At 41.0% G+C, this 11303-nt stretch overlaps 1 protein-coding gene across 8 annotated transcripts in view; it reads left to right on the plus strand.

Annotated features, from left to right (window-relative positions):
• LOC120413486 (la-related protein Larp4B) overlaps positions 1–11303 on the plus strand; it is a 93865-nt gene that overhangs the window by 75621 nt on the left and 6941 nt on the right. For all 8 annotated transcript variants that reach the window (XM_039574336.2, XM_039574337.2, XM_039574343.2 and 5 more), the window contains 6 exons: positions 5260–5509; positions 5574–5714; positions 5781–6110; positions 6173–7853; positions 7916–8214; positions 8281–9178. In XM_039574336.2, the coding sequence (XP_039430270.1) occupies positions 5260–5509; positions 5574–5714; positions 5781–6110; positions 6173–7853; positions 7916–8214; positions 8281–9178 (3599 nt within the window). The remainder of the gene's footprint in view (positions 1–5259; positions 5510–5573; positions 5715–5780; positions 6111–6172; positions 7854–7915; positions 8215–8280; positions 9179–11303) is intronic.

Below are 11303 nucleotides of genomic sequence, written 5' to 3' on the forward strand. Positions count from 1 at the left end.
CGTCGGAAACGAGTAGCTGCGGGACAATTCAATGAATATGTCCCACCTGACGGAGGCAAACGAAAACATTGCCACGATGATACGCCCAGCCGGAGCGCTAAGTGATGCGCAGGAAGTCACAGGGAGTGGAGGTGAGATGCCGATGCGGACGTTCATGATCATCAACAATCAAAAGGCGGAACATATGGCATATTCTGGTTCACTCGCCGGAGGAGAAGAGACGTATTGGCTGTTCAGTATGATCGAGTTTCGCAACACAGCGATTTGGTAAGATTTTAAGCTGTAACTGCTAAAAAATGAGAAGATATTAAGAAGAGTGCCATCACCAAATAATTATTGTTCAAGTAGTGCAACAAAGATTTGCTGTTGTTGTTGCCCTGAAGCTTCACACGTCTGGGCATCCGGAAGGAGTACTGAATAGTTGCTGAAAGTAATCTTTTAGACTGTGGAGATGGAATTGGTTCAATATTTTTAGCATTTTTTTATACGAAATTAACTGAGCAGTTATTAGTTATTCTTAACATTTACTTCTAGCAAAACATTGTAATAGGGCCGAAGCCGAAGTGTAAACAAAGAGTCTATCCTGCTCGTTCCTAATGTAAACATCAACTGACGTGAGCAGGATAGACTCTTTGTTTACACTTTGGCTTCGGCCCTATTACAATGTTTTGCTAGACTTACTTGCTTAACCTTTCAGAAGTCGCGTTCGACCTCCCTTACAAACGTCCTTACAAACGATGCTCAAAGTACACTAGCGCGAACGTCGAAAGGTTAACCAACCGAACTTTAGCTGATTGTTCTAGACAGATTTGTTTCCGGTAAAAAGTTCCGGTGGTGAATTCCACCTAAATTAGAGGATTTACCAAACGAAGTGTAAACAAACACGAAGTGTAAACAAACACGAAGTGTAAACAAACAGTCTATCCTTATCGGTCCTAATGTAAACATCAACTGACGTAAGCAAGATAGACAGTTTGTTTACACTAGCCATTGGCAGAATTACATTTCCTCCAATTAGTTGAACTCTGTTTTTGAATTCGTGGGTTTCCGGCTCTTTTAATGTCGACTTCGAGGAACCATGTTGAAATCTATATTAAAACAATCCCAAGTTGCACCCCAGCATCATAATTGATCACAAATTAACATCAAAAGTTTACATTTGTCTTCAAAACACTCGCGCACCACCATCCGCAATCTTCAATAATATTGAACTGTCATTGACATGAACAAACCACAATTCAATTTTAATTTATGTATTTTTAACATTTACGTTAAGCTAAATTTACATGACATTACTACTTACATCACTTTCATGAATTCAAATTGGCCAGTTGTCATCAAAACAAAAACCATTTACATGACAAACACGCATTACGTCGAATCTCATTTTACATGAAGGTGCTTTAAATGCAATTTAACTCTTTAAATTGAGTTTCAAATTTACATTGAGCATATTTACATTGAAAACATCAATTCAGTGCCGTGTAAATTCACACTTTTTTTTCTGTGTAGAACTTTGCAGAACTTAATTTGATCAAATCTGTAATTTTTGCGATCAAAAACATCGTTCCAACTTTTTTTTTCGCGTGTAAAAAAATTCGCCAAAAATTGCACGGAAGGAGTTTTTTTTTAAAAAAGGTGGAACGATGTTTTCGGTCGCAGAAATTACAGATTTTTTCAAATCAAGTTCTGCAAAATTTTAGGATCATATTCTTTCAAATCACTGGAAACAACCCTGGGCTTTGTCATAATGAGTGTCATAGGTTTGATGCTTGTTTGGCAAAGAGTATGATTTGATTCGATGTGGAATTAAAATCGAAGTGTTCAGTATATTGCTGAAGCTTCCATTTTTACACATGGACACCACTTCATGCTGCGAGAACCCACTTTGGCGTAGTCTCAGGGCTTAATCGATGGCCGGTAAGCTGTCATCGAGACAAGGAGGTTCTCTGATAGTGGAAATATCACATTTGTACAATGAACCGCTACATATGTGATTTTTCCCTATCTTAATGTGGGTGTCAGGTTAAGATGCGGGTTTAAAAAAATAGTGTTTGTAGAATTTAGGATTTTAACTATAAATATCAACTTTTTATACTTTTCCTTTAGTTATTTAGGGACAAAATTAGTAACAGTGAATTTAGTAATTCTATCAGAATCGGTGATTTTCATTCAAGTAGCATAATAACCATTCTGATTTGTCAAAATTTCCATAGAGTCTCGATCAATCAATAGTGAAATGATATCGGACTAAATTCGTTGATCTGTTGAACTAACGGTTGTCGGATTATGATTGTATCGACCATTGTTGTGAATCGAGGATCTACTGGAATTCTGACGAACAAATGGTCGTCTCTTTTTCAATTCACGACTTGTAAAATATCAACTGTTATTTTTTTTTTTTTTGTTTTTTAAAAGAAGCCACCTGTCGTTTTAAAAGAAACGTTTTTTTTGGTTAATATTAAAATGTCGGGGATTTGAGATAGGATAGGATAGCTTTCGGATAGGTTGCTTTAAATCTTGTATTCAATTCAAGTTAGGTAGTTATCCGCAAATGAATATATGGACTTATATGAATAATTGAACATTTTGGACTTATGAATAACACACAACTGTGCATTTATTCTAGAGTCAGATCCATACAGCGTCAGTGTTTATTTGGTCGAAGTGTACTAATTCATTGGCAGATCTGGTTCTAGTTGTAATGTACGACAAGACTACTGACGGACGTGACAGGACGAGGGCCCAGTTTAGAGGTTTCGACATCAACGATGTGCGGCTGGATCACCCTCCCAAAAAAAAAAAAAAAAAAAAAAAAAATCATATTCTTTCAAATCACTGGAAACAAGAATCGTCCCGATTGGTTGAGTAATGCCCGAGAACCAGCGAATTGGTAACTTCCACCTTTTTTGGGAGGCTTGGGCGTCCGTGTAAGTTGGACATGCGTTGGGCGTTCCAGTGTTAATGAGCAATCGAAAATGAGCGGCTCCTAAAAAAGATTTTTTAAAAAAAATTTCAAATATGTAGACCAAAAAAAAACTAAAACAGCCGCACCATTTTTTAAAAAAAGCTTTTTTATCAAAATTTTGAAAATGAGCGAAAGAGCCGTTAAAAAGAGCCGCTCTTTTTAAAACGCAAACGAAAATGAGCGGCTCCTAAAAAAAGAGCGGGTTTGCCCACCTCTTGTTTTCAAGGGCATTTTCCGTTTTTTTTTCAAATATGTTGTCCAATAAAAAAACCTAAAAAAAAACCTCCATTTTTTAAAATATCTTTTTTATCAAAATTTTAAAAAAGAGTGAAAGAGCCGTTCAAAAGAGCCGCTCTTTTTAATGAGCGAACGAAAATGAGCTGCTCCTAAAAAAGAGCGGTTTTGCCCACCTCCCACCACAAAAAAGTTTTTCAATAATCAAGTAAGTAACAATAACTTAAAACAGGGTTCTCAGATGTAAACTTCTTTAGAAAGGTCGGATGATGGATCCAGACACAGTTTCTATACAGATACGGATAATTTTGAAAAGCTAAGAAAATTTACAGACACAGATAATTTTGAAAAGCTGAGAAAATTCTCTATATTTTGCTTTATTGAACTTTGTTGATACGACCCATAGTTGCTGAAATATTGCCAAGCAAAGGTTAAAAAACAGGAAAATTGATGTTTTCTAAGTCTCACCCAAACAACCCACCATTTTCGAATGTCGATATCTCAGCAACTATAGGACCGATTTACAATGTTTCGTGAAATTTTCTGATATTTTCGAAAAAATATTTTCAGAAATTTAAAATCAAGACTAACATTTCAAACGGGCCAAACATTCAATATTACGCCCATTTTAAATGTTAGTCTTGATTTAAATTTTTTGAAAATATTGTATTCGAAAAGATCGGAAAATTTTACGAATGTTTCATATTTTAACATTGTAAATCGGATTTATAGTTGCTGAGATATCGACATTAGAAAATGGTGGGTTGTTTGGGTAAGATTTAGAAAACATCAATTTTCCTGTTTTTTAACCTCTGCATGGCAATATTTCAGCAACTATGGGTCGTATCAACAAAGTTCAAAGGTGGGCAAACATGGGCACTAATTAAAAAAAATGATAAACTGCGACTATTTTCAAAAAAGTTACCTAAAAGAGTTATAACTTGAACACGGTGCACTTTATCAAAAATTCACTAAAGTACTTTTTGATTGCAAATTCGATTTTACATCGAAAAATGAAGTTGAAAATTTTTGCGACCAATATTCGATTTTTTGAAAAAATCTGTATTGATTCAAAAAATTATAACTCGGTCAAAGATTTTTTGCCCATTCTGGAAATTTCTGAAAAGTTGGCATTTTATGTCCTCTAAAACATAAAAAAAAAAAAATAGAAATAGTGTTTTTTTTTTTGCAAATCAAGTTTTAGTGACAAAAAGTTAAATTAAAAGTCACCAATTTATTTTTAACCGTGTATCATTTTTTTTTTCAGTGTAGTCCATATCCATACCTACAACTTTGCCCAAGACGATCAAAAAATTCCTTCAAAAAATACAGATTTTTGAATTTTCACATATCATTTTTGTATGGACAGCTGCTAAATTTGTATGGGAATTTATATGGACAAACTAATGATGCAAAATGCCTTCTTTGGGCATACCGAAGGCACCAAAAAAGTTTCAGCCGGATTAAAAAATACAAAAAAAAATCGAAAGAACGAAATCTCAGAGAATTGCTCACACACGAAGTTGACACGAGAGAATGCCGAGCTCAACACTCAAACAGCCGGACGACACGACGACACATGCTCTTTCTCTCTTTTCCTTTCTCTTTCCTGCTTGTGTGGGTAAGTGTGGTGACAGCAATCATTCGAATGCAGTCATGGCTTAAGTGAGCTCTGCGCGGTTGGAAGAGGTGGAGAGAGTCAAATGACTGTGTGAGTGGTGACTTTGCGTTGCGCTCATTCGTTCGAAATTGTGTGAGCGTGAGCAGGGTATCACCACAGCCAGACGGATACAGTGGAAACGAAGGACGAGCACAAAAAAAATCGATTGATCATAACCATTGCCAAGATGCCTTCTTTGGTCATTAAATATTCTGAGTAAAACTGTGCAAGGGAAATTAATGCATTTTGTTCAATAGTTTGCGAAAATGAGTATTAGAGGGTTAAGAGGCAGTGTTAAGTGAATTGGGATAAAACGACCAAACATTACTCAGATACTATTCAGACAACTTGCAAAAAATTACAAACATACAACAAATTCTCTTTTTTTCCTCCGCAGAGAAAATCTAGCCAACGACACATATCTGCTATCCCAGATGGACAACGACCAGTACGTGCCGATCTGGACGGTGGCCAACTTCAACCTGGTGAAGAAGCTCACCAAGGACCTCAAGCTGATCACGGACGTGCTGCGCGAGTCGCCGAACGTCCAGGTCGACGAGGAGGGCCTCAAGGTGCGCCCGAACCACAAGCGGTGCATCGTGATCCTGCGCGAGATCCCGGACAACACCCCGATCGAGGAAGTTAAGGTGCGCTTTGTAATTTTTGGCTTTCGGTGCGGGGGTGTTTTAATTCGTGTTTGGTTTGTTGCAGAACTTGTTCCAAGGTGAAAACTGTCCCCGGTTTATCTCGTGCGAATTTGCTCACAACAACTCCTGGTACATCATGTTCGAGTCGGACGACGACGCACAGCGGGCGTTCCGATATCTGCGCGAGGAGGTTAAGGAATTTCAGGTAAGATTTTTGGGGGTTTCATTTTAGTTTGAACGAATCTGAAGATTTCGATGTTTTTTCTCGCAGGGAAAGCCAATTATGGCGCGAATAAAGGCCAAACCGATGAACAGGCTTCCGATCCCGTCCGGGGTGCCGCTGAAGAACGGCTTCCGGACGACGCCACCGCCGGCCACGGGGACTGCGGTGGCCGTTCCGCCGGGTGCCCCGGCAGCTGCCGTGGCGGTTGCGACTGCCGCAGCGGCTGCGGCCGGTGCTGCGGTGTACGATCCGACGCAGGCGGCAGCCGCGGCCGCTGCCTTCCCCGGCCAGCAGCGATACATTGCCTTGCAGCACAACCCGGGCGCGCTACCGCAGGGTGCGGCCGTTCCGGCTTACAACGCGCAGCTTCACATGTTTGTGAGTACTGCCGGCAAATGCGCAGTTTCAAATCGAAATCTCTAAATATTTGTGTTTTGTAGCCATTCCAGCAGCAATTTTATCCCGGCATAATGCAACCGTGGCCAGCGGCGCCCCCGCCGGCACAAAACTACTACGACCTGAGCACGTTCGTCACGAGCAATGGGTTGGCGCCGCAGGTTACGTTCGCCACGACCAAGCAACAAAACGGTCGGTACAACGTTCAGGGTGGTGGAGTGACCGGAGCTCACCGTGGAGGTAACATCCGGAGCAAACGACAGCCGAATCCTTCGATACCGGGCGCCAGCAATGAGCACCGAGCCGGTGGTGGAGCTCCTGCTGGAGGAGCGAACGGCAGTCAGACGTCGGTTGGGGCCAACGAGCGGGTATCGAATCAGCAACAACCGCCGCACTACCAACAGCAGCAGCAGCAGCAACAATCACAATCACACTACCAGCCGCAAGCGGGTGGCGGTGGCAAGGGAGGTGCCTCCCTGCTGGGTCACGGAGGCAAGTCGTCCTACCACAAGGATGCAACTATTGTGCCACATTATCAACATTACCAGCCACAGCAGCAGCAGCATTACAGCAGCAATCACCAGCAGCCGTCGTCGGTGCCGCATCATCACCACCAATCGCAACAGCAGCAACAGCAACAAGGTGACGAAACTACGACGAACGTCAGCATGCGCTCGAACAGTAACGCCGATCACTACCAGCAACAGCAACAAGCGGACGATGGAAACAGTGGCTACAGCAGCTTGCCGTACAACAGCGGCAGGAACAAGGACCTGTCCAGTGGTCCGTGGGCATCGAACCAGTCGAGGCGCCACACGCGACGAAGAAAAGACGACATGGACAGCGGCGGTGGCACTCTGTACACTAACACAAGCATCCGAACGAGCAACATGAGCTACACTAGTAATAGTAATAATCTTAGCAGTAGTATGAACAACGGTGCAAACATAAAAGTTATAAACACAACTAGTCTCAATCAATTGATACCGTCGTCCACCGGGGGCGGCGGCGGCGGACCTCCGCACGGTCGTGGACCACGCGGCGGGACCGGAAACAGCGAATCCCTTCACAGTACAGCGTCGGGAAACGCGATTGCGTCGATGGGTGGCGAAGCTGGCGGCGGTGGTAGTGGACACCACAGTCATCACAGTTCACACGGGGCTGGCGGCGGCGGTTACCATCCCCACCACCACCGGAGTGCGATCGCTACTGGGTTTCACCAGCAGCAGCAGCAGCAACAACAGCAGCAGCAACATTCGCACTCCCATCACCACCAGCAGCAACAGCATCTGCAACAGCAGCAGCAGCAACAGCAACAGCCGGCAGCTCAGCAGCAGTCTCATCTGCAGCAATCGTCGAGCAGCGCCGCCGGCGGCTTCCAGCAGCAGCAGCAACAACAGCAGAATGCCGTCTCCACCCAATCGACGCAATTCGACCTCGAACAAGCTGCATTTCCGCCCCTTCCCGGCCACGATGACAATACCGGCGGGCGCAACAAGCACCACCACTCGCGCGCCGATCACCAACATGGCGGCCAACATCAGTCGCATGCCCAGCAACATGCCACCGTATCGTCCGGTGGTAACCATGGTTCCTCTACTGATAATGCCTCGTCCGGCTATGCTGGGGCAGCCGCTGCCGCCGGCGCTGTTCCCGACGTTTCGGCCCATCCTCCGCCGGTAACGGCCTGGGGTGGCGAAAGTCGGCTAGCCGATGTCGTTAAAGGTAGGTTTGTTTCCGGGGGTTTCTCTATCATATTGTTGAAAATTTTCTTTCTCTCAATCCAGGAACCGCACCCGCAACGAATGCCTCATCGAAAGCGAAACCCAGCGTCAACACAACGTCCCCTCCGCCGTCTCAGCAGCAGCAGCAGCAGCCAGCATCCCAAAGCACCAACACCAGTGAGCTTAGTCAAAAAAACGCCACAGCTTCGGCAGCTGCCACTTGCGAGGTGAGCGCAGCCGCCGGACGTGACCAGCCGCCTTCTTCTTCAGCCGTCGAATCTGGTACCACCAGCAAGAGCAACGAATCTGCTTCAACGGCCACCACTATCAGCAGCAGCAGCAGCAACAATAACTCTAGCAAAGTGAGTTGGAATAATGTTGTGTTGGAGTTTAGTTATTAATTTTTCGTCCCTTTTCTTCTCCTTCAGGTATCCACATCAACTTGCCACTCATCTGTGATAAAATGTACAACTAGTACGTCTGCAAGCGCCACTGCTGATAAATCCACAAAGACTGACGAGTCATTGCTACAAGCGAATGGCTCGGAATCGACGCCAGCGGTGTCCACCTCGGCCGCACCAGCTCGCAAGGCGGCAGCAGACTCGGCCAACAGTCCGCCGACGACGACGAACGCCGCCACGATGACCTCGACCGAGTACGTGCTGGCGGCGTCCGCGTCCACTTTGTCCTCCTCCTCTTCCGGCGGTCACACCAAGTCGTACACCAGCACCACCACAAGTGCGTCGACCGTGGCGGTGACGTCCGCGTCCACAATGACCGTACCGGTGTCGAAGGCCGAAAAGAGTGGCAAAACCACCGGCGCCAAGCACCCCAAATCGCCAACCGTTCCTCCGACGGTGGCCGCTGCCGTTGCCTCGTCCGCGGGCTCTTCCCACCAGGCCGCATCGGCTGCGCAGCAAGCCTCGGCCCCACCACCGTTTTCACTGCAAAATCATCCGCCGCTGGGTGGCGTTGCGGTTCCCATTCCGGAACCGCCCACCACGGCCCAGCAGCAATCTCAGGTACGCCTCAGCTACGCCCAGGTCGCGCAACACCTCAAGGAGCAACAGCTGAAGGAGAAGGAACACCACCCGGAAGGAGGCGCTGCTGCCAAAGCGACCACCGCAACCGTTGAGAAGGAGAACAACGGCTCGGCGCAGCAATCGGGGGGAGGTGGCGCCACCGTAGTCGCAAGTGCGGCAACCGCCGCGGCCAGTAGTGGCGCTGCCGCTGCTGCTGCCCACCAAAAGAAGAGGGATTCTCAGCCAATCTCAAGACTGTCTACGTCGTCGCAGCACAGTAACGACGGGTTTAGGGAACAAAGAGGTAAGTTTGATGGGGGACGGGGAAGGGCGATGGTGACGACCTTGGTGTGATGTAAACTCAGACAGATGTTGGATACAACGGGTGGGGTGAGGTTGGTCTTTTCTCGGCGACTCTATTATTAGATTATTGATTTCTCATTTGAATAAATAGATGGCCTGTCTGGCGTGTGGGTGTCTCGAGGAAGCTCCCTTTCGTTATTTTATTCCATTGTAGATTCAGTTGTGCTAAATTGGGATCAGGGACTGACTTTTTCTATTCAATTATTTTGTATTTCATCACCATGTGCTTTTACAGATAAATTTGTGCATTGGGTAATTTGTTTTTTTTTCAAGATTTTTGAAAATTTTTAAGAATGCATCACACTTATAATCCAAATACATTCCAAACATTTAAGGCTAATACGGAGATCGCAAAACTCCATAAAAGATCGCTCAAAAAACGGCCAGGAAAAGAGTCACAAAAGATTAATCGCGGTGCTTGTTTGCAATACGGTTCAATAAAAAAAAATGTTTATTTGAATGCGTAAACATTAAAAAACCAGATATTCAAAAAAAATCAAAAATACATTCTATTTAAAAATTGAGAAAATTCAAAAAATTCAAACATATTCTTCAGCAATTCAAAATTTTAAAAAATTAGTATGAAAAAAATTCTGAAAATTATAAACCAGAAAATTCTGGAATTTATTCCTATTTTTTCATTCAGAAATTTAAAAACTCAAAATCTCAAAAAAAAAAAAAAAATACTCGAAAATTTAGGAATTTATAAATAAAAAAACGGCTAATCAAAGAATCAAAAATAAAATACAATACAATAAAATTAAACTAAAGTTTTCTAAAAATGTTAAATTGATTTTTTCAACCTCAATAAAAGTGAAAATATAAACAATTCAAATATTCTTAAAATTTCTAAATTCCAACATAAAAACTTAGGCAATCAAAAATACATACATACATTAAAAATGATTTTTTTTAGATTTTAAAGTATTTTTTTCCGAAATTCAAAAATTAATAAAAAATTAAATACTCGAAATCAAATCAAATCAAAAACAAAAATCAAAAATTTCAAAAATCGATTGAATAACTAAATTACAATTTGTGAATGCCGAAATATAAAAATCCGAAGCTGAAACAAAATAATAAAATTAAAAAAAAATCAAATACTTGGACTTGCAAAATTCAAAATAAAATCAAAATATTTAAATAAAAAAAAACAAGTATTTGATTTGTTTTGCTATTTGTAATTTGTGCATTTATTTATAACGATAACCTTTTAGTTTACAACTTTAATTTTAGTACAGTTCGTACTCAATTATCTGAAGTACCTGCCAAAATTCCACTCCGAATTCGAATCAGGATTCCCAATATTATCTTATTATCTGTAATCTAGAATGGTGGCAAATATTTTAAAAGCATAAGAACTTGATTTTGAGAATTTGAGGATTTAAGAATTTAAGAATTTAAGAATTTAAGAATTTAAGAATTTAAGAATTTAAGAATTTAAGAATTTAAGAATTTATGAATTTAAGAATTTAAGAATTTAAGAATTTAAGAATTTAAGAATTTAAGAATTTAAGAATTTAAGAATTTAAGAATTTAAGAATTTAAGAATTTAAGAATTTAAGAATTTAAGAATTTAAGAATTTAAGAATTTAAGAATTTAAGAATTTAAGAATTTAAGAATTTAAGAATTTAAGAATTTAAGAATTTAAGAATTTAAGAATTTAAGAATTTAAGAATTTAAGAATTTAAGAATTTAAGAATTTAAGAATTTAAGAATTTAAGAATTTAAGAATTTAAGAATTTAAGAATTTAAGAATTTAAGAATTTAAGAATTTAAGAATTTAAGAATTTAAGAATTTAAGAATTTAAGAATTTAAGAATTTAAGAATTTAAGAATTTAAGAATTTAAGAATTTAAGAATTTAAGAATTTAAGAATTTAAGAATTTAAGAATTTAAGAATTTAAGAATCTAAGAATATAAGAATTTAAGAATTTAAGAATTTAAGAATTTAAGAATTTAAGAATTTAAGAAGTTAAGAATTTAAGATTTTTGAGAATTTAGGAATTTAAGAATTTAAGATTTTTGAGAATTTAAGAATTTACAAATTTTAAAATTTTGTAAT

Source organism: Culex pipiens, chromosome 3 (genome assembly GCF_016801865.2).
Source record: "Culex pipiens pallens isolate TS chromosome 3, TS_CPP_V2, whole genome shotgun sequence".
Taxonomy (NCBI): Eukaryota; Metazoa; Arthropoda; class Insecta; order Diptera; family Culicidae; genus Culex; species Culex pipiens.